The following is a 23,934-nucleotide window of genomic DNA, read 5'->3' on the forward strand; positions in this document are numbered from 1 at the left end:
AAGGGAACTAAGAATGTGTAAGACACCAACAGGATGTCAGTCATGATTGAAAGCATGCTTCATATCAGAGCTTGGAAACATTTCTTTTTTGGACTACAAGTTTATTAGGCAAGAAGAGTGCCCTCTTCGGGCTGGGAAATTTTAGGAGTTGTACTACAAAAAGCTTATACGGCAAACTCTGCTTGCATGAAATGAGCATTGGGCCAGAAGTCGTAGGGCCCTCTCAGAAGGAGCATTCTCTTATCTAGGCTTGTAATTTGGCCCTTGTCTTCTTTCTGGATGTAACCCCTCTCTCCAATTTTCTCTAATATGAAAGCATATTGCCAACACCCCCAGCTCTTTGGACCATAGAGAATGCTGGTGTAACATTTGCAGCCCATCCCTGGTGGTCAAGTGCAGCACTCATAGCTGGGCCTTTGGCTGTCATATGGCCACACTCGCAGCCCAATTCTAGCTGCCAGTGTGGGTTGAAGGGCATGAACAGGGCGAATATCACTCAGTCCTGGGCTCAAGAAGGTTGTTCTTATTTAAGAAAGAGAGAGAAAAAAGAATAAAACAGAGATCAGTTTCCAGCAAGCACCAAATCAATATAACAGAGAAACAGATAAATCTAGCAGGCACCTCTAACTTCAACACTAACTACAATAACAACAAAAATACACATTAACTTGTGAAAAGGAAAGAACCAGACAAACATGGCACTGCACCCATGGCAGACAACACATGTAAACATTCACACAGGACTACAAGCTGTCTGCAAAGCAAAGACCTTTGTTTGCTAGCATCTTATATATTGTTCCTTTTTCCTACCAGCTAGCATATACTATGTCATCATCTACCCTACAGAGTCGTGCCCAAGGAGAAGGGGGAAGAAAGCAAATTATTTATTTTTCAAATTGTTTATTTATTAAATCTCCAGGTGCCAGGAAGAGCTGGAGTCTTATCTCTTATCTCTGGATGCCACCCCTTCTCCCCTCCGTGCCATCTTGGAGCAAGGAGAACCTTCCTTGACCATTCTCTGACATAATACATGAGGCCGACACTTTTTTAAGACTAACTGCAGCCTGAACCAAGGTTTTCCTAAAGCTATAAAGGCAAAGCTGATGCTTGATCATATTATAAGCAGACAGATTTGGGTGTGCTGGGGAAGTAAAAGGTATCCTCCCTGGTAACAAACAGCATGAGAGCTAGAATGGGAACTGGATGGCCCTCTAAACTTGTGATTTCCGTGTAGCCAGCATGGTTGTAGTGCAGGGGTAGGCAACCTTTTTGAGCCGGGGCGGGTTGCGGTCCCTCAGACAACGGGGGGGCCAAAGCCGGGGGGGGGAGCTTCCACCTCCGGGGGTGGGGCCGCGTGCGGGGGTGGAGCTTCGAGGCTCCTTCCCGGGGCTGGCTTTTCTGGCGGCTGTGGGAAGGGAAGGAAGGACAGGAGGACCCTCGCCCCCTTCCTCCCTCCCGGCTGCTGTCTGGCAGCTGCAGGAAGGGAAAGGAGGAGGAGGAGGACTCCCACCCCCTTCCTTCCCTCCCCGCGGCTGTCTGGCAGCCACGGGAAGGAAGGAAGGACAGGAGGACCCCGCCCCAGGAAGAGAAACTCCTCCTATTTAGCCTGCACAACCGCCCTGCAGGTGCGCGCAGGCTACAGGAAGCTGCCGGTGGGCGGCGGCGCAGTGGCAGCGCACTCTGCGCGCTGCTGCCGCCACGCCTGTCTCTGCACGTTCCTCCTCCACCTCCTTGGCCATGGAGGCCGTCTGCGGCCCGCCATCCTCAGCGCCCTCCCGGCCGCCATGGTACCGCTGGTGTCGGCGGCAATCGGCAGCAGGACCGGCGGGGGCCGGATCTGGCTCACGGGCCGGGGTTGCTGACCCCTGGTGTAGTGGTTTAAACTGAACTATGACTCTGGAGACCAGGGCTGGAATTCCAACTGGGCCATGTAAACACTGTGTGACATTGGACAAGTCACATTTTCTCATTCTCATAGGATGGCAATGGCAAACTCCCTCTGAAGAACCTTGCTAAGAAAACCCCGTGACAGGTTTGGCTTAGGGTTGACATAAATCAGAAACAACTTGACGGCAACACACAACAACACTTAACTCCAGCAGCTCTAACCAGCCTGAAGTACCTGGTAATTGCAGTCCAACACATCTGGAATTCTGCATGATTCCTACGCTTGATCTGAAAACAACAGGGAGGGGATGGGAGAACCTTTCTCAGCTGAGGCTGAATGTCAGAATAATAATGTCAGTGGTAGTGTTGCCAGTTTGAGTGTTCCAGCAATAAGGGACATGTATATTTATGACAGTGCAGTTGACTGTTAGAAAGTAGCTATTATAAGTTTGTGACCTAGATTAAATATTAATTTCATTTAATGTAGCCATGTATTTTTCTGTAAAATTAACATAGTTCCCCATTGATAAATTACATGTACACATATTGCTGTCTTTATTATGGTCCACACACCAAAAATATGTTTCTTTCTTGTTTTGGCATCTTGTTCATCTATATAAAAGGAAAAGCTTTCCAGGCCTCAGATAGGAGACATCCCTGTATAAAGGACACCTGCCGCTGGTAAAGGACAAGATTTCCAATTTTCAAATTAGAGATATTTCATATAATAGGGGACACCTGGCAACTTTAGGATACTAACCAGACCAAAAGTAAGAGTGTGTTTGTGTATGTGGGGTTACCCCTTTCTTTGGCCACTATTTTTTTCTTTTCTCTCTCCCAGCATTTGTTGGGGTAAAGAGACAGATCACTCTTAGCAGAGATGAAATTGCTTGATTTGAACTGAATGCTTACAGAGGGCTTCTGAAATTAGGCCAAAGCATATAATTATAGATGAGTTGATCGACAGAAGGACTACAGGTTGTCCACCTCATGCACCTCTGGTCTGTATGTAGTAGGCAGACAAAGAATGGACAAGAAGTCTTACATTGGTTGTTGGAGATGAGAAATAGTTTGAGCAATTCAGACAAATAATAGACCCGGGAGAGAGCTCTACCTTTGCAATGTGATGATTAAAAAAATGAACTGGTCACATTTGTGTAATCTTTTGGGCAAAAGGCTTCATGTACCACATCACAAAAAGAGCCTAATTGTGGGTTTTATGAGATGGGTGGATCATTTTTTGAGCACAAGTGCAAGATCTGCATTGTGTGTGGGTGTTTAAACTATTATTCTGCACCATTACCATATTCAGAAGTAAATGTAATCTCCCCCCCTCCCTGCCCCTTTCTGCTGCTCTCATTTCTCTGCCAATTGCATTACATAATGCTCTTTCCTTTTGGACCTTAACAAAACAGAAAGGGTGGAAAGAGATTACACACACTTGACAGGGATGTAAAAACTGCAGGATTTGCAAGTGCAGCAGTTTAATTGTTCTCTATGAGGTACTATTTGACTCTGAAAGTATCACCATACCATAGTTCCTGGTACATATATTAGTACTTCTGCTAATCTGCAACCTTGTAACAGCAGGAACATTTTCTCTGACTCACTGGAATGTTTTGCTTCTCCCTCTCACATTTTTTTGACAAAGAAACATAAGCAAATTGTCAAAAGGATTCTTGTTTTAACATAATTTTTACTCCCACCTTTCTCATCTACAAAGCTCAGCCAGGTTGCAGCCATTCACAACCCCTTCCTCCAAAAACATTATTTAAAAAGTACCATTAAGTGGAAAACTTTTTTTCAGAACTCATAAACAGTTAAAGAAGAGATGTTGCATAAAATGTGTGGAAAATGGCCATCAGGAACTCAGTTCAATCCTGAGAATTTGAGCTGAGCTACAACAGCTGAAATTTTGGACTATAACTCCCAAAATCCGTATGGCCATCATGCCCTGTGCCTGGTTGGCTGTGGGATTCTAAGAGCTGTGAACCAGAAAGTAATCTTTCCAATTTTTGAATTTTTCAAGCTCCTAGATTGAGAATGGGAAACCTGTTGCCTTCAGACTGGAAACCTGATGCCTGTCTACTGCAGCCTCCAGCATACTCCATGCTGGATGGGGACAGTGGAGGTGCATGCAGCATATAGGAGGGTCAAAGATGGGTTGGGAATTCAGAGAAAGCTGGACTAAAGCAAGATGAAGGAACATGGTTCCTGCATACCTAATAAGTGTTTAGAATAGAAGATGGGCATGACTACCATAGCTGCTGTAGCTCCTGGTTTTACATGACTGTAAAGGTGAAGGAGCAGTGATGGCGAAGGCTCTCAAGGTTTGGGCACCAGGGCTTTTTGGTTAGCATAAAATCATCTGTCACTCTGCTCATTCTTTACTGATTTCTCTGAGCTTAGTGGCAATTCATGATAGTATACAGCATGGTTAGTGGTTTTGAACATTGGACTATTACCTGGAGATCAGTTCCAATCCCAACACAGCCATGTAAACGTACTGGGTGACCTGGGAAGGTCACACTCTCTCAGCCTCAAAGGATGGCAATGGCAAACCTCTCTAAGAAACTTGACAAGAAAATAATGCGACAGTTCACTTATGGTTGCCATAAGTCGGAAACAACCTGAAAGCAGACAACGGGATAACTGTGTGTTGTGTGTGTGTGTTGTGTGTGTGCCGCGCACATAAGACAGGGAGATAATTTTCTCAGCAACAATATATTGTTGTGAATTCCTCCTGTGACCAAAAATGGTACATCTTGAACTGGGAAACATGCTCTATGACATGATTTAGGAGCTGGGTAGTTTAGCCTGGAGAAGAGATGGTTAAGAAGTCATAGATAGCCTGTTTAAGTATTTGAAGGGATCATACTGAGGATGGATCAGCTTGTTTTCTGCTGATCCAGAGACTAGGACGGAGAGCAATGGATTCAAAATAGAAGAAAAGAGATTTCATCTCAACATTAGGAAGAACCTCCTGAGAGTAAGAACTGTTTGACAGTGTAAAACAGTCACTCAGAGAGTAGTGGAGTCTCCTTCTTTGAAAGTTTTAAATAGAGCTGGAAGGCCATCTGTTGGAGTGTTTGGATTGTGTATTCCGGCATGGAAAGAGGTGGACTAGATGGCCCTTGTGGTCTCTTCCAACCCATGATTCTGTGATCTGTTTTGTTTGTTGCTTGGTCTTGATTGGGCAATTAAACCCATTAGATTACAAAATACGTCTGGTAGTGAGATACAAACTGCTAGGATTAGTTTTGTAGTTATGGATTGATGTCTGTATTTTTAAAGCTTTATTTATGTATTACAAGACAGCAACAATCAATCATCATCCCTCCCCATTTGCCCCTCTCCCAGCTTAGCATTTTTTATAAAAAGAAAGAAATGGAAATGGGCCTTGTTCAGTGCGATTACCTTCTATAAATCTAACAAATAAAGACTCCGTAATTTTTTTTAAAAGGAGTGTTCAAATTAATCCTCCAATTAGACTTATTTTAACCCTTCTGCTGTATTTCTGCCTCATATCTGTGGTTTTCAGCATTAATATATTGAGTAAAAATATACCTGCTAAATAAAATGCTTTTGGTTTTGCTTTGGTTTGCTCAATAAAATATTATAAGATAATTTTGACAATATTATAAAAAGTCTGTATGACTATAAACCTTTTTTAACAGATAGTGTATACTTGTGACCTTTTTTCCTATCCATGAGCTATACAATCTGATGAAATCCTATATAAAAAAAATGTTTGTTATTCTTTTCAAAAAGACCAATAGACACACTTAGGATCCTTCACAATTAGTTTCTTTAAAGTAGAAGAAAGCTCTTGAATTATTAAGTCCAAAAGGAATGGACAGTTGGCAATATCAATATATGATATATATGATATTATGGCGTCGCCAAGGGTGCCCCAGACTACAATGCCTCAAAGATAGATGTCCATCTAAATCCGTGTGCTCTTGCTGCCTATTTTTGGCTTTCCTTGGGGCATGGTATCATGAATACCGGCCACTGTGACATTTATTACAGCACCAGTCACATGGGCCATGTCCTTTCTTGTTTCTCACCACACAAAGAAAGTAGAGATGTGAACCTAGAAAAAAACTTGACAAATTCAGAAAACCTCTTGGAAGTCTCAGCTAAATGGGCTTTGAGTATTCTTTTTTAGAATGAAGAATAAAGACTGTAAGACAAAGTATTCATGTATTTGCTCCTCCAACTTTATTTCTAAAAGCTATATAGCTGAAAACTGTAAGACTGCATTTTGTGGAAACCTGAAGCACTAGAAATTTCTGGCTGATAATTCTAAACACCTCACTAAACACAAATCCAGGACTCTGTAGGAAGGAACAATGGGATTTAAAGGATTCATGGTGCTATAACTGCACAGTCTGAAAGGGCTCATGCTTGGTCTCTGAAATGGCAGCAGAAGTTCAGAGAAAAGGTTGCTTCCCTACTCTTGCCAGTGTTACCCTTGGAGTTGTGAGGTCAGGGAACGGTAAGAAATAGTTTCTCTCTTCTAACAGTTCTAGAATAGACATATGCATTGGGGAGCTGGTAACTTCCAGTTCATTGGGGTGGTGAATCCTCTTGGATTTAACTTTAACTTTAAAAGGAGTTGCCCAAGGTGCTGAACCCTGTTCCCCAATAGGGTTGCAGAGATCTTGCAGCACCTTTGAACTAACTGAGATGAAGTTGGTAGCATGTGCTCTCTTGTAGGCCTGAATCTACTTCCGTAGGTTCAAGTCCACAAAACTCAGGCTACTAACTCCTCTCTTTCCGTTTTGTCTCAAAGGTGCGGCATGATCCCTTTGCATAATGATTTTCCAGAATAACACAGCTATGTCTTTGAATTCACTGTAAACAGGTTGAGCATCTTGGATTTTTTTAAAAAAAAATCCAGACTATATTTAGAGCAAATCATGGTTTCCTGAATATGGCAGCCACCAATACTTAGGACGCCATCACACAAGCCTGTTATCCCACAGCAACCACATCATAAGATACAGATGACATACCAGTTTAAAAACACTCACTATCGCATCTTCTGTAATTGTGCCAATTGTGCCATTGGTTTGAAAACACACATTTGTTTATACCTGTGCTTCTTGTCTTCCAGTTCTCTCTTTTCCTGTGTTATCTTCCCCCCACCCCACTCCCTCCCTTTCTGTGGCTTTGCAGATTGGGTCTTCCCCAAAAGATTATTTTTAAAAAAGTCAGGAGGAGAAGCAGATGTGGACCCATGTGAAATGTGTTAGAAAAATATCTCTGCTGTGTCAAAGGGAAAACATCTGCTGCAACCATGGGAGGGGAGAGATGCAGTTGATAGGCCCAACAGGAGGGCATGTTGGATTAAGAGAGGGGGTGTTTCCCTGGGTGGGAGAGGAGTGAAATGGGAGCTAACCTTGCTAAGCCTTCTTCTTCTCCCAGGGCTCTTTTCTTAGACCTTTGTCATGGCGCCTGTTGTCTAAAAGTGAGAGGGGGAGGGAAGGGGAGAGGAGAAGAATCATGCCTACCCATGCCAGTGGGCTGTTGGTGATTGGAACTGTAGCAGAAGGAACCTATCACAGTAGGGGCAGAAGGGGAAAAGTCATATATGAACACCATTGATGGGTTTCCCTGTCAATGAAAAGGTGTACCCACCAATGAAATAAAGCAGCAAAGAGGCATCATGTGACAAGTACTGCCCCCAAATGATATTATCCTGCTGTAATTTTGGTTACCAGCTTGTGTGATAAACTCCTTTGTGTAATAGCCTGAGTGACCTGATTTCAGAGGCAAGTGAACTGTGTTGTTGTTTGTTATTGTATGTCTTCAAGTCATTTTCTGCCTCAGTGCCTCAAGAGAGATTGGTTACTTGTATTTATTATCATAACAGACCTCTCATCTTCCAACAATTTGTGTAGTTCAGGAGGGCCACATGTGGCCCCCCAAACTCCTTGGACTGCCCTTTTGTTCATTTCAATCCCCACAAAAGAGTGTATTCAAGAATTACTGTTCACCTTGTAAATAGGTTGCGGACACGCCTGAGTATGGTGTAGTGGTTAGACTTTAGGAAATCAGTGTTCAGATCCCTGCATAGCCATGGAAACCAGTTATTGACCTTGCATTCACATACAGCTATGGAAGCCCACTTGGGTGATTCATGTAGTGACTCTCAGCCTAAGAGGAATGGCAACATCCCTGAACAAATCTTTCCAAAAAACCCTAGGAGATTGATTTGATTGAATCCTGCTTTTCTCCTGAATGAGCCTCAAAGTGGCTTACAGTATACATTAAACTGAATGTCTCAAACAATACGGAGTATAAAATAGGATAGATTGCCCTAGGTCAGAGTTGACTTAAGTACACTGCTAGGGAGCATGGTGATTTTGAGGTTACTCCTTGTCCTACTCTTGACTTCTTAATGTTACACCTATGCAGTCTGGCCCAGCTCCATCAGGGCTAGGCTGAAGAAAGAGTCTCCTCCCTCCATAACTGTCATCTTTCGGCCCGAGAGGGAGAGAATAGGCTGACCCAGCTCCATCAGGGCTAGGCTGAAGAAGAAGAGCCCTCCCTCCGGTCCATCTGCCTTGTTCCAGGCCCAGAAGGAGAGAAGAATGCGACCGATCCCCCCCCCCCACCATTTCCTTCTCCTTTTGTGTCGTGTCTTTTTAGATTGTAAGCCTGAGGGCAGGGAACCGTCTATTATCCCCTCTGTTGTAAGCTGCCCGGATCCCAGTGATTGGGCGTATAAAATAAATCTTCTTCTCTTCTTCTTCTCTTCTTTCTTCTTATAAATTATATTATTATTATATTATTAATCTTCTTCTTCTTCTTCTTCTTCTTCTTCTTCTTCTTCTTCTTCTTCTTCTTCTTCTTCTTCTTCTTCTTCTTACCCTTACACCAGTAAAACCTTCTTACTCCTTTACTCCTACTTCCCAGTCCTGGGGAAAAGCCCCAGTTGTTTTTCAAGGCTGGTGTGTGTAAGTGTTTCTCTTTGTCTCCCAGTCCCTACCCAAGTGCAGTATATTAAAATTATTTTGGGGTGTTTGCATGTATAATATAATAACAGGAATAAGGAGCAACAAATATATTTTGTTACTCCTTATTCCTACTTCTACTCCTGTAAAAACCTCTTACTCCTTTACTCCTTACTTATTACTCCTATTCTCCAGCCCTGAGTAATATAATAATAAAATGCTGCCCTGAACTTTTTAATGCAGTGCGCCCGTGTCATATGCAGCTTTAACCATATGTGGGAAGCCACTCGGGAGCGCGGGGGGCACAAGGGGCAGTGCATCCCATTGGAATGAATGTGATGCGCACTCGTGGCACATGCACACCACTGTGCCATTGCACTGCCGCATGCACAAGCACCATTCATTCCAATGCAGCTTGAGCATGTGTGGAATTTGGCTTACGCGGGGGTGTGTGTGTCCGGAACAGATCCCCCGCATAAGCTGAGGGTGTGCTGTATTAACAAAAATGTCTATCTTTTGGAATCAGATGTGGACTTGTAGCTGTGGCCCTTTTTAAAAATAATTTTTTGGTAGTCTGTGAGCACACATTCACATCCTGCATCTCAGGGTCACAGATTGGAATCCAGATCTGCTGCAGATCCTCACACCTTGTTTAGCTCCCCTTTAAACCACCAGCACATCATAGCATCATAGAATCATAGAGTTGAAAGAGACCACAAGGGCCATCCAGCCCAACCCCCTGCCATGCAGGAACACTCAGTCAAAGCATCCCCGACAGATGAGCCATCCGGCCTCTGCTTAAAGACCTCCAAGGAAGGAGACTCCATGAAATTCAACACGGAGAAATGTAAGGTATTGCACTTAGGGCGGAAAAATAAAATGCACAGATATAGGATGGGTGACAGCTGGCTGAATGAAACTACGTGTGAACGGGATCTAGGAGTCCAGGTAGACCACAAGTTGAACATGAGTGAACAGTGTGATGCGGCAGCTAAAAAGGCCAATGCTATTTTAGGCTGCATCAATAGAAATATAGTGTCTAGATCAAGAGAAGTAATAGTCCCACTGTATTCTGCTCTGGTCAGGCCCCACCTTGAATATTGTGTCCAGTTCTGGGCGCCACAATTCAGAAAGGACATTGAGAAACTGGAGCGTGTCCAAAGGAGGGCGACAAAAAAGGTGAAAGGTCTGGAAACCATGCCCTATGAGGAACGACTTAGGGAGCTGGGGATGTTTAGCCTGGAGAAAAGAAGGTTAAGAGGTGATATGAACGCCCTGTTTAAATATTTGAAGGGATGTCATATTGAAGAGGGAGCAAGCTTGTTTTCTGCTCCTCCAGAGCACAGGACCCGGAACAATGGATGCAAGCTGCAGGAAAAGAGATTCCACCTGAACATTAGGAGGAACTTCCTGACAGTAAGGGCTGTTCGACAGTGGAATGCACTCCCTCGGAGGGTGATATAGTCTCCTTCCTTGGAGGTCTTTAAACAGAGGCTGGATGGCCATCTGTCAGGGATGCTTTGATTTGGATTTCCTGCATGGCAGGGGGTTGGACTGGATGGCCTAGTGGTCTCTTCCAACTCTATGATTCTATGATTCTATGATTCTATCTCGGCCCCCAACCTCTGGAACTCGCTGCCCTTTGAGCTCCGCTCAACCACTTCCCAAGCCCAATTTAAGAAGGGGTTAAAAACCTACTTATTTGAGCAGGCTTACCCCTGACCTCTGCCCCAGAATACTTCCTCCCCCCCTTCTTCGTGATCAGCACTGTTTTGCCAGTATGAATTTTATGAATTGTATTATTATTGTTGCATTGTTTTAACCAATTTGTATAGTTGTATTGTATGTTGCATATTTGCTGTGCACCGCCCTGATTTTAAGAAGGGCGGTATACAAATAAAATTTTTATTATTATTTATTTAACATAGAGTATACAGAAAGACAAAAGGTATATTTTCTTTGCAACATGTGTAGTCCATTTATGAAATTTCTTGCTTACAAACTGCAGGAAAAGAGATTCCACCTCAACATTAGGAGGAACTTCCTGACAGAAAGGGCTGTTCAACAGTGGAATGCACTCCCTCAGAATTTTTTGTTAGCTTTGGCCCAGCTTTCTAGTCTATTCAGGTCATTTTGAATCTTGATCCTGTCCTCTGGGGTATTAGCTATTCCCCCTAATTTGGTATCATCTGCAAATTTGATAAGTATGCTCCCAGTTCTGTCATCCAGGTCACTGATAAAGATGTTGAATAGCACTGGGCCCAGGACAGAGCCCTGTGGGACCCCACTGGTCACTTCTCTCCAGGATGAAAAGGAGCCATTGTTGAGCACTCTTTGGGTTCGGCTGGTCAACCAATTACAGATCCATGTAACAGTTCCTTTGTCTAGCCCACATTTTACAAGCTTGTTTGCAAGTATGTCATGGGAAACCTTGTCAAAGGCCTTAGTGAAATCAAGATATACTATATCCACAGCATTCCCTTCATCTACCAAGCTGGTAATTTTATCAAAGAAAGAGATTAGGTTTGTCTGGCATGACTTGTTTCTCTGAAACCCATGTTGACTTTTTGTAATTATGGCATTGCCTTCTAGATGTTCACAGACTCTCTGTTTAATGATCTGCTCCAGAATCTTTCCTAGTACTGATGTCAGACTAACTGGATGATAATTGTTGGGATCCTCTTTTTTCCCCTTTTTGAAGATGGGGACAACGTTTGCCCTCCTCCAGTCTGCTGGGATTTCTCCTGTTTTGCAGGAGTTTTCAAACATTATTGCCAATGGCTCCGATATTACATTTGCCAGTTCTTTTAATACCCTTGGATGGAGTTCATCTGGTCCCGGAGACTTAAATTCATTTAGATTAATAAGGTATTCCTCTACTATCTCTTGACTTATTCTGAGCAGAAATTCCTCTATTCTGTCCTCTGCTCCATTATCCTCAGGTTGAGCACCCTTTTCCTTTTCTGAGAAGACTGAGGCAAAGAAGGTGTTTAGTAATTCTGCCTTTTCTCTGTCTTCTGTTAGCATTTTGCCATCTTCTCCACGCAGTGGCCCTACCGTTTCCTTCTTCTTCCTTTTGCTGTGGACATATCCAAAAAAGCCCTTTTTATTGTTCTTAACCTCACTAGCAAGCCTGAGTTCATTCTGTGCTTTAGCTTTTCTGACTTTACCCCTATACATGCCTGCTATTTCTTTGAATTCCTTTTTTGTGATTTCCCCCTTTTTCCATTTCTTATACATGTTCCGTTTCAAACTCAGCTCGATTGAAAGTTCCTTAGTCATCCATCCTGGTTTCTTGAGACACCTCCCATTTTTCTTTCTCACTGGAACTGTTTGAAATTGTGCCTTCAGTATCTCCCTTTTGAGAAAGTCCCATCCGTCCTGAACTCCTTTATCTTTTAATATTTCTGACCATGGAATTGCCCTCAATACTTCTCTAAGTTTACTGAAATCTGCTCTCCTAAAGTCTAGGATGCGTGTCTGACTATGCCTGGCTTCTCCTTTCCACTGTATTACAAACTCCAGGAGAACATGGTCACTTCCACCCAATGATCCCACCACTTGCACCCCATTAACCAAGTCATCCTTGTTGGTTAGGATCAGATCTAAAATAGCTGACCCCCTTGTTGCCTCTTCCACCTTTTGGACCATGAAATTGTCTTCCAGGCAAGTGAGGAATTTGCTAGGCCTTGAGGATTTTGCTGAGTTTGACTTCCAGCAAATATCAGGATAGTTGAAGTCGGCCATCACTACTACATCTCTCTTTTCTGACTGTGTGGTCATCTGTTCTAGAAAGATATCATCCAATTCCTCAGTCTGACTTGGGGGTCTGTAGTAGACTCCCACCGTAACATCCTTGTTGTTTCCCTCCCCTTTGATTCTTATCCAGATGCTCTCCACCTGGCTTCCATGATTGATGTCCAGGATCTCTTCACTGGTGTAAATATCTCTGACATATAGTGCTATTCCTCCTCCTTTCCTGTTTGGCCTATTTCTCTTAATAAGGTTATACCCCTCTATTTCCACATTCCAATCATGAGACTCATCCCACCAGGTTTCAGTGATGCCTATTATATCATATTTGCTTTGTTGTACTAGGAGTTCGAGTTCATCTTGCTTATTTCCCATGCTCTGTGCATTAGTGTAGAGACATCGCAGACCATGGTTCCCTTTTACTTGCTGCCCGTGCAAGTTTTTTTGCCTCCCACTGTTGGGTCCTTGCACTGTTTGCCTTGTTTCCTCTATGTCAGTTTGACTATTTTCGCCATCCCTTTCGCCTTCCTTAATATTGTCTCCCTTCCCCTCGGAACTCAGTTTAAAGCTCTCCTGATCAAGTTCTTGAGACTGTTGGCAAAAACATTTCTTCCAACTAGCGTGAGATGCAACCCGTCTGTTGCAAGAAGTCCCTCCTCATGGAACCGCAGCCCATGATCAAAGAATCCAAATCCTTCTCGGCGGCACCATCTGCGAAGCCAGTTGTTCACATATGCTATTTTCCTCTCCCTTCCTGGACCATGCCCTTCAACTGGCAGAAGAGACGATATGACAACCTGTACATCCATTCCTTTCAGCTTCCTACCAAGCGCCTTGTAATCCCTTTTGATGTTCTGAATGCTGTGTCTTGCAGTATCATTAGTTCCCACGTGGACCAAAAGGAAGGGGTATTGATCAGCAGGCTTGACCAGTCTTGTCAGCCTCTCTGTCACATCACGGATCTTTGCACCTGGAAGACAACACACTTCTCGAGACATCTTGTCAGGCCTACAAATCACTGCTTCTGTACCCCTCAGCAAGGAGTCCCCCACTATGACCACACGCCTCCTCCGAGGCTTAGCAGCGACTGTTCCCTTGGGTGGGACTCTCAGGCTCCCCTGCTCTGTCCCTGAAGGCTGTCCATGCTGCTCTTCTTCATCCTCCTTGATAAGGGAAAGAGCTTCGAATCGATTCTCTAGCTGCAAGCTCCCTGAACAATTCCTTCTTGGCTTACTTCTCTTTGTGACATTCCTCCAGCTGTCTGCCTCCTGTGTTTGGCAAGTGACCTCTTCCACCCTAGCATCTTCCTCTGCGTGGTACTCATCTAAGATGGTTAGTTCTATTGTGTCCAGGAAATCCTCTTGTTCCCTAATATGCTGAAGCGTAGCTACTCTGGACTCCAGCTGCTGCACTTTCTCCTCCAAGAGTGCTACCAACTTGCACTTGGTGCATGTGGAGTTCTCCACTTCTGTAGGCAAGAAGAGAAACATCCCACAAGAGTTGCAGGTGACTGCAGCAGATCCCTCGTTGTCCATACTGCAAAGTCTTTAGTAATGAATATAACAGTCAATCTACTGGGAATACTTCTTTAAAGGAATGTACTGGCTGCTATCTTACACTTAAGATGGAGAAGGCCCTCCTAGAAGTGGACGTATATTTCCCCTCTGGAACTCTTAGCAATTGCTGCCCTGATGATCTGAGTGTGCGGGGCGGATTGTACAGGGAGAGGCGGTCCTCCAGGTACCCTGGGCCCAAGCCATTTAGGGCTTTATAGGTGATAACCAACACCTTGTATTGCGCCCGGAAGCAGATAGGCAGCCAATGTAGGTCTTTAAGAATTGGTGTTATATGGCTGGCCCTGGCAGTGTCAGTGACCAGTCGGGCTGCCATATTCTGCACAAGTTGCAGCTTCCGGGTATGGTACAAGGGTTGCCCCATGTAGAGCACGTTGCAGAAATCCAAGCGAGAGGTTACCAGGGCATGTACAACAGTTTCAAGGTCCCTCCAGTCAAGGTAGGGCCGCAGCTGGCGTATCAGCCGAAGCTGATAACAGGTGCTCCTGACCGTTGCATCCACCTGAGATGTAAGGTGGAGCGACGAATCAAGGAGCACCCCCAGACTGCGTACCGAGTCCTTCACGGAAAGCGTGATTCCGTTCAGGATAGGTGGAACCACCGCCAACCCTGAACCGGGGGAACCTATCACGAGTACTTCCGTCTTCTCTGGATTCAGGCTGAGTCTGTTGTCCCTCATCCATCCCATTACCGACTCCAGACAGGCAACGAGAGGAGAGACGCCAACCCCGGTCACTGCATCAGTCGGAGACATAGAGAAGACTATTTGGGTGTCATCAGCGTACTGATAACCCCGCGCCCCATGTCTCCGGATGATCTCTCCCAGCGGTTTCATGTAAACGTTAAAGAGCATGGGAGACAGCATGGCTCCTTGCGGGACCCCAGATGTAAGGGCCCTCTTATCGGAGCACACGTCTCCCAGCTGAACCATCTGGAACCTCCCGGAGAGGTAGGAACGGAACCACTGGAGCGCAGTGCCCCCAATTCCCACCTCCGCCAGGCGCTCCAGAAGGATACCATGGTCTATGGTATCGAAAGCCGCTGAGATGTCCAAGAGCACTAACAGGGACACGCTACCCCTGTCCATGCCCAGACGGAGATCATCGACCAAGGCGACCATAGCAGTCTCAACCCCGTAACCCACCCAAAAGCCGGTTTGAAATGGGTCTAGATAATCCGTTTCATCCAAGACCGATTGAAGCTGGATTGCAACCGCCCGCTCGATCACCTTCCCCAAAAATGGCAATAGCGAGATAGGCCGATACAGTAATTATTATGCAACAGGGGGGTCGAGGGAGGGCTTTTTTAGTAAAGGTTTTACTGTGGCCAATTTCAAACTAGTTGGAAATTGCCCATCCCTCAAAGATGTATTAATAATCCGATGTAACAATGAAGTCACAATCGGCCCCCCCTGTGCCGCTAGCCATGAGGGACAGGGATCGAGAGAGCAAGTTGTCTTCCTAACGCTTCCAAGGATCTTGTCCACATCCTCGGTACTGACAGACTCAAACTGATCCAGAATAACCAAGTTCACGGAATCCCTGGATGCCTCTACTCCAGGTTCTGCTCTAAAGCTGGCCTCAAGACCTTCGCTTATCCGAGAGATTTTATCCGCGAAGAAGTTGTTAAACTGGTCACAGCAGGCCTTAGAAGGTTCAAGGATCTGGTTCGGGGCAGGAGGGAGCTGAGTTAGCTCCCTCACTACCCTGAACAACTCTGCCGGACGCGACTCCGCGGACGTGACACGTGCACCATAGAACGAATTCTTAGCTGCACGTATCGCCTCTCCGTAGTCCTCCAAAAGGTGGTCTAGGAGAGTCTTGTCGGATAAGCGCTGGTGTTTCCGCCAGCGGTGCTCTAGCCGTCGCAGAACCCGCTTCCTCACCCGGAGGTCTTCCGTGTACCAGGGCTTTCGTTTGGAAGCAGGCCTGAGAGGGCGCTTGGGAGCGATACTGTGTATAGCCTTAGATAGACCGGTATCCCAGATACCGGTCAGGGCATCAACAGAGTCGCCGTCATTTCCAACCATAAGCCCCTCTAGGGCTTCCTGGAACCTGTTGGGTTCCATCAGCCTTCGAGGGTGGACCATTCTAATAGGTCCGCCGCCTCCGGGAGGGATCTGGGTGGAAGCCTTGATCACTGCCTCTACCAGGAAGTGATCCGTCCATGACAGGGGGGAAATATTAGTTATTTCCGCCCACAGATTTTCCATGCTCGTACAAAAGACCATGTTCTTGCACTATGGGAAAGGCTTGGCAGCTACCTCATCCCATGCATAATTTTTTTGTAAAAATTTTAAAATCTTCCCCCCTTACTTTCTTCTTTCATTTAGGGGGAGAAAATCTCAAACTTCTTTACTTGCAGGAAATGAACAAATGGAATTAATACAAACTGGATGAGAATTTTCAGAATGCCATCTCAAGGCAGCTGTCAGATACTGTCAAAACATTGACTGCTGCTGCAAAATTGTCCCATGTCAGAGGCAGATGATGAATAGCAAATGTTCACTGAATACTGCAAACAGAGAGAGGATTTGGAGAGCACGCTGGCCATCAGAATCAAAGGAAGAATTTTGACAAGAGTAATTTGGTGAAGGACTTTGTTTCAGCTCTAATTCAGTAAACTAGGCCATGTTATTCTGTTCCTTCTCTTTTAAGAAAGGGGAGGGGATGCCTTTTACTGTAGCTAAATGCCTTCTTGTCATTCTCAACCATGATTAATATGTACGTTTCCTTTTTGATGGTTAAATCCAAGTGTATTTATTGCTCAGTATGGCTGCAGAGCTGTAGGGCACGTGGGGACAAAACTTGCCAGTTCCCCTTGAGCAACCTTGAGCTCACTCTTGCTTCTGTCGGATCAATTCCACTCAGTGCTTGCCTCATTCTGCTACAGAGCCCTTTGTTGACAATTGTTATCCATTTCCCCCATCAGTTGCTGTGTACAGCTTGCCATACTGAAAAAGGCCATGCTGGCACAATGGGGGTATGTCCGCTTTGTACTGGCACAGTCCCTAAGTGTCATTCTGCCAGCAGTGGAGGGAGGGATGATGGAAGGGAGGACAGTATTAGACAACACTATGTTGTAATGGTTATTGAAGTAAGTCAAGATGGAAAGTGCAAAGGCAGGTTTATAGCTGAATGTTACGATAACAAAAATAATGACCGCTGATGATTTACATAAGTTTAAAGTAGATAATTAAGACACTGAAATAGTTCAAGATTTTCCATACTTTGGTTCAGCCATTAATCAAAATAGAGAGTGCAGAAAAGAAGATTAGGACTTGGATGGGCAGCTATGAAAGAATTAGACAAGATCCTGAAGTGTCAAAATATATAGTTGAATACTGAAATTAGGATTGTCATGCCATCATGTGTACATGTGTGTGTGTTAATATGAGAATTCAGGCTGAGTATCCCTTATCTGCAATGCTTGAGATTAGAAGTGTTTTGGATTTCTGATTTTTTTTTTTTTAGATCTTGGAATATTTGCATATACCAAATGAGAGTAAAGACATACAACTGAGCACTAAATTTAGAATCATCCAGTCTATTGTATTTCCCATTGCCATGTATGGCTGTGAGAGATGGGCAGTTAAGAAGGAAGATAACAAGAAAATAATCTCATCTGAGATGTGGTACTGGAGAGGAGTGCTGAGAATACCATGGATAGCCAAAGAGACGAACAAACGGGTCCTTTAACAGATCAAGCCTGAACTCTCCCTGGAAGCCAAGATGACCAAATTGAGCCTGCTGTACTTTGGCCACATCATGGTAAAACATGACTCATTAGAAAAGGCAATTATGCTAGGAAAGGTGGAAGGCGATAGAAAGAGGAGAAGATGGCATGCCAGATGGCTAGACTCAGTCAGGGAGGCCATGGGCCTGAATCTACAAGACCTAAGCAGAGCAATGAAGGATAGAAGGGCTTGGACATGTCTCATTCACAGGGTTGCCATGAGTTGAGCTTGGCTCGAGGGCAGTTAACACTAACAATAACAAATGATATATGATATTCAACCTGAATTAATATAGCAATACATTTCTTTTTACTTATTTGAAATTCTGGTTTTGACCTATAAAGCCCTAGATGGGTTTGTGAAGTTGAAGGCTTTCATGGCCGGCATCCATAGTTTTTAGTGGTTTTTTTGGGCTATGTGGCCATGTTTAGATGAGTTTATTCCTGATGTTTTGCCAGCATCTGTGGCTGGCATCTTCAGAAAATGCCAGCCACAGATGCTGTCAAAACTTCAGGAATAAACTCATCTAGAGCATGGCCACATAGCCCTAAAACCCCACAAAAAACCTATATGGGTTGTTTCCAGGTTATGTGAAGAACTCTGTATCCCCTCATGAACTTGTCCATGTTTTGAGATCTTCTGGGGAGGCCCTTCTTTCTGTCCTGACACTCATATAGGTATATTTGGTGGGAATGTGAAATAGGGCATTCTCAGCCGCCTCCTTCAGGGCATGGAACTCCCTTCCCAGATAATAATAATAATAATAATAATAATAATAATAATAATAATAATAATAATATCATCATCATAATTTCACTTTTTGTATTGCATAGTAATAGTGGTAGTTTGGGCATTGTTACAAAATAAAATTACATTTGGATTCAAATGAAAATTAAATACTGGCAAATAAGTCAACTATAAAATTGAAACAAATGGCTTTGAAACATAGATCAAGAGACTGCAGTGTTGGCAGAATAAAGTATGTGGGCCCAGAGCTGGAAGAATAAAAATACCACAGAATAAAATAACTTCACTAAAATCGTATTAACGCAAAACCTTATTGATAAAACCATGCCCATAGTTGTACACATGTTTCCAGCAGAGGTCTCCACAAATCCATTTCAAATAAGGAATGGCCAGACTTTGAGACTGTTATTTATTTACTGATTGATTGATTACAGTTCCCAGAATCCTCTAGCCACAGTGACAGTGACATGTTGTCTGTGGTACATAGGGAGTTGTAGTCCAAAAAAGAAACATTTTCAGGCTTTAATCTGGAATGCAGGAACTCTGCAAAAGAGAATCCACAACAAATACAAAACATTGAATGTCCTCTTTGATGCTAATTGACTGTTAATGTCTTTGATCTGGTTGTGGATGAAAGTATTTCTGAAGAGGAACCTAAAAGGAATGAGCCTGTGGGAAAGGATAGAACATAGTTTGCTCATTCTGTAAGTGCTCTTGACCTGGCCCTCTCTTTGGGGCTTTTCTGTGCTTTATTCAGTAAATCAAATTTAACAGATGTCCATTGCACACACAACTCTTGCCTCTTGGATCGAGGCCAAAGCAAGATCAGTCATGCTACTTTGGGGAATGAACATTTGTATCTTTTGAGGGAAGGCTTAACATACTTGCCCTTCAGATAGCAGGCAGTGAGAGGATCCAATTAAGCAGTGCAAATGCTAAGAGACTTCAAGTTAGGATGTGGTTATAATGAAGCCAGTGGCTTATTATATAATAAAGTCCAAGCCCTAGGGCTGGGACAGTATGTGATGTAGAAGGAGAGGTCTATTTCCCCAGTCTTCTCCCATCTGCTGGGTCACACTGACATATTTTGGCCTCTCCAAAGTGATGCAGCATCACTTCTGGCTGCAATTCTGGCCAATTCTCAGCTAGTTTTTAACATTTATTTTATGTTTTGAGGATGTTTGGGCTTGGAGGATCAAGGGAAGCCAACCATTGTGGTTTGGTTGTATTTGGGGCACTTTGGGGCAAAATATAACTCAGTTTTTTTAAAAAAGAAAAAAGTCTGGGAGTTTCAGGGCCCTCACTTAGAATCACAGAATCATAGAGTTGGAAGAGACTTTGAGGGCCATCCAGTCCAACCCCCTGCCATGCAGAAATATTCAAGAAATACTCATCCAGCCTCTGTTTAAAAACCTCCAAAGAAGGAAATTCCACCACTTTCCAAGGCTGTGTCTTCCACTGTTGAACAGCTCTTACTGTCAGGATGTTATGCCTAATGTTGAGGTGGTATCTCTTTTCCATTGCTCTGTCTCCGATCCAATACAGGGAGAGATGGGATTAAATAAATACTATTATTATTATTCTCTAGAGCAGCAGAAAACAATCTTGCTCCATCCTCAATATGACACTTCTTCAAATATTTAAACAGGGTTATTATATCACCTCTTAACCGTCTCTTCTCCAAGCTAAACATACTCAGCTCCCTAATAGGGCATGGTTTCCAGACTTTTCACCATTTTGCTTGCCCTCCTTAGAAGTCCTAGGGCTGCATGTAGCTCATGGGCTGCACTTCATCCACTGCTGTTGTCATCTGAAACAACTACTTCAAGAAGTAGATTCTGGAGGGCATCAGTGACTGACCCCTTGTTGATCTTAGATGTTATGAAGGACAATATCCAGTTGTCAGTACTTGTTTGTTTCTTTGTTTGTTTATCACTACCATCTTTCTCTCAATATAGCACCCAAAGCAGCTGACAATATAATCTTTTTGTCTATTAATGCCAGACTTGCCTGAATTGGCCGTATCATTCCAAATGTGCTTATTGTTAGTTTTGAATAAAAAGTTCCGTGAAATATCTTCTCTTCTTTCTGTAGTGTTAGGAATCTATTCTTATTCTTTCTGTGTTATTTCAGTGCAAGGAAGGAATGGAGGTGTGCTTAATGAAGCCGATTCTTTGCTGGACATTACTTTTTTAAACAGACATTTGGTACTTCTGATGTCATTCCTTCCTTCCTCTGAATGTTCAGGGGAATGCAACTAGGAGTCTCTGAACAAATCTTGCCAAGGAACTCCATGATAGGTTTGTCTTAGAGCTGTTGTCATAAATTGGAAATGACTTAGAGGCACACAATAACACAACAAGATATGGGGAAAACTACTACAAATACAGGACCTACAGGGCTGCTTATCTTTTAAAAATTTTCCCCCTGAAATCTAGTCTTCAGATTAAAGAAGAGAGGAGGGAAATAACCCACTTTACCATAATCTTTCAGAATAAGATGGGTCTTTTCATTCTTCCTGCTTTTGTTGGAAACTGTATTCTGTGATCGATTATATATCACTGATGCTGAAAAGAACTGAGCCGATGAAAGATTTGAAATATCAACTGCCTCATTTTCTCACTAGTAGGCTGCAGTTTAGCTGGCAGAATGGAGAGGAAATGGCCAATTGGACCAGCAGCCTCAATTTCACGGATGGCGGAGCTCTGAGGAGTGGCGGTGACACAGGCACCAGGTACAAACACAGATGACATGATGCTGGAAGGGACAGATGCTTTCACCAGGGACTCTTTTGTGCTACACAGTTATAGCATTATGATTCCACTTTGACTGACATGGCAATATCCTGTAGTTCAGAGAAGCACTAGAACTCTGTCTGGCTGAGAATTCTTAGTACTACAATTCAAAAAGGATGCTGAGAAACGAGTGTGTCCAGAGGAGGGTGGCCAAAATGGTGAAAAATCTGGAAACCATGCCCTATAAGGAGTGATTTAGAGAGCTGGGGATGTTTAGCCTGGAGAAGAGAAAGTTAAGAGGTGATATGATAGCCCTGTTTAAATATTGAAAGGAATGTCATATTGAGGATTGAGCAAGCTTGTTTTCTGCTGCTCCAGAGAATAGGACCTGGAGCAATAGTGAATAAATCAGAGTTTTTATTTGTTATTTTTATACCTAAATGGTTTGTTTTACTTGTTATTTTTAGATTTGATTATTTTTCCAATATTAGCTCCTCTCTTTTATCCATATTCTTGGTTAAAGTTGTTTTCTCAATATTTATCTTTAAACTTGAGATATTCCCAAATTCTCTAACTTTCATTATTAAGGATTTTAAAGACAATAAAGACAATACTGAGTCCTCAGTGAAAGCCTTGTGAAATTCTCTAAATTCTCTAAATTTCATTAAGGATTTTATATCATTAGTAGGGTCACTTAAAGGCAATACTGAATCGTCAGTGAAAGCCTTGAACTTAAACTCACTACCTTTAATTTTTATCTCCTTTATATTTAAGTCACTTTATATATCAATTAAGAGGCCCTCTAAAGTCATGATAAATAATAGTAGGGACAAGGGACAACCCTGCCTTGTACTTTATGTAATTCTAATTACTTTGTTGGGATGTCATATTAAGGTGGAGCAAGCTTGTTTTCTGATGCTCCAGAGAATAGGACATGGAGCGATGGATGCAAGCTACAGGTAAAGAGATTTCACCTAAACATTAGGAGGCACTTTGTGACAGTTAATACTGTTCAACAGTGGAATACTCTCCCTCACAGTGTAGTGGAGTCTCCTTCTTTGGAGGTTTTTAAACAGAGGCTGGATGGCCATCTATCAGAGGTGCTTTGATTCTGTGTTCCTGTATGGCAGGGGGTTGGACTGTATGGCCTTTGTGGTTTCTTCCAACTCTGTGATTTTATGAATTCTAAATGCTCCTCTCTAAATGCCAAATCCCAAGATTCATAGCACAGAGTCGAGGCAGTTAAAGTGGAATAATAACCCTGGGACTGTGTAGTGTGAAAGAATCCCAGTAAGTCATTTCATAATTTGATGGTAGAGCTGGAGCATTGGAAAGTTTGTTTTGCACTGGAGATTCTGAGAGCTGTAGTGTAAAAAAGGAATGTTTCCAAGCTCTGCTGGCAGGTGGTATTTACCATGTCGGTGGGACAATGAATTTGTTCTAGGTCAACACTCAAACCACTATGCCATGCTGGCTCCCAGAGTTGAGCACTGCCCCCGGATTTGTTCGTTGGGTAGTTCTTTTAAAGGTCAAACTGAAACTCAAACCAGATTTACTCCTCCACTGACATGGAAGCCACCAGCTAGTACTTCTGGGTGGAGCTCATCCTTTGCTTAAGATGTGAGATGGTGTGTTCCTGGTTCAGGTGGTCAGCATGAGGCATTTGGGAGATCCTGGTCTGAATCCCAGTGAAACCTCCTGCTGGTTCTGGTTGGCAGGACTGGAATAGAAAGGCCAATGGTCCTGTTGAGCTTAAACCTTCTTCCAACTTTGCTATATTTTCAGGGGCTTGTCCTGATTAAGGTGGACAATTTTGGATCTAGCATTTGGCTACTGATGGGTACCATTTAAAAAACAACAAAACAAGGCTCCAGAGTCCAGACTGAGGGCAGGAATTATCTCTATGTAGATTGCCCCAGGATGATGATGCCCATTCCTAGTGAGGGCAATTCAGTTTTAATGACAAGACAGCTACTTGCCCTTGTATGAAGAAATATATACTGGTTGAGTCTCCCTTATCTGAAATGCTTGGGGCTAGAAATACTTTGGATTTCAGATTCCTCTTCCCCCAAGATTTTAGAATATTTGCATATACACAATGAGATAACTTGGAGAAGGGACCCAAGTCTAAATGTAATATTCATTTGTTTCATACACACCTTAAACACATGAAAAAGAAGTTTCATAATACACCTTGTATACATACCCTGAATGTAATTTTATACAATACTTTAAACAGTTTCGTGCATGAAACAAAGTATGTGTACATTGAACCATCAAAAATCTAAGGTGTCACTGCCCCAGCCATGTTTTGGATTTTCGAGCATTTCAGATTTTGGATTTTCAAAAAAGGGATACTCAGCCTGTATAATGTGATCTGCATGAACCATTAATAGTTGGCAGGAGGTTTGATTTGCCTCCCTGTACAATCTTTCTTAAAGCAGACAAATAGCTTTTTTTAAATTTAGGTATTTATTTATTTTGGCTCAGTTATGTTTTAAATGTGTTTTACATGGTTCCATCTTTGTGCATTTAAT

The 23,934-nt window shown here is 43.3% G+C and overlaps 1 protein-coding gene across 3 annotated transcripts in view; it reads left to right on the forward strand.

The window, feature by feature from the left end:
- The window catches only part of ST8SIA5 (ST8 alpha-N-acetyl-neuraminide alpha-2,8-sialyltransferase 5), a 92,512-nt gene that overhangs the window by 26,319 nt on the left and 42,259 nt on the right, over window positions 1-23,934 (forward strand). The window contains exon 2 of one of the 3 annotated variants that reach the window (XM_042455701.1): window positions 21,289-21,396. The exons of 1 other annotated variant lie outside the window; for it this stretch is intronic. In XM_042455701.1, coding sequence (XP_042311635.1) covers window positions 21,289-21,396 — 108 coding nt within the window. The remainder of the gene's footprint in view (window positions 1-21,288; window positions 21,397-23,934) is intronic. One more of the 3 variants, XM_042455702.1, reaches the window with a different exon arrangement.

The sequence above is a fragment of the Sceloporus undulatus genome, chromosome 2 (genome assembly GCF_019175285.1).
Source record: "Sceloporus undulatus isolate JIND9_A2432 ecotype Alabama chromosome 2, SceUnd_v1.1, whole genome shotgun sequence".
Taxonomy (NCBI): Eukaryota; Metazoa; Chordata; class Lepidosauria; order Squamata; family Phrynosomatidae; genus Sceloporus; species Sceloporus undulatus.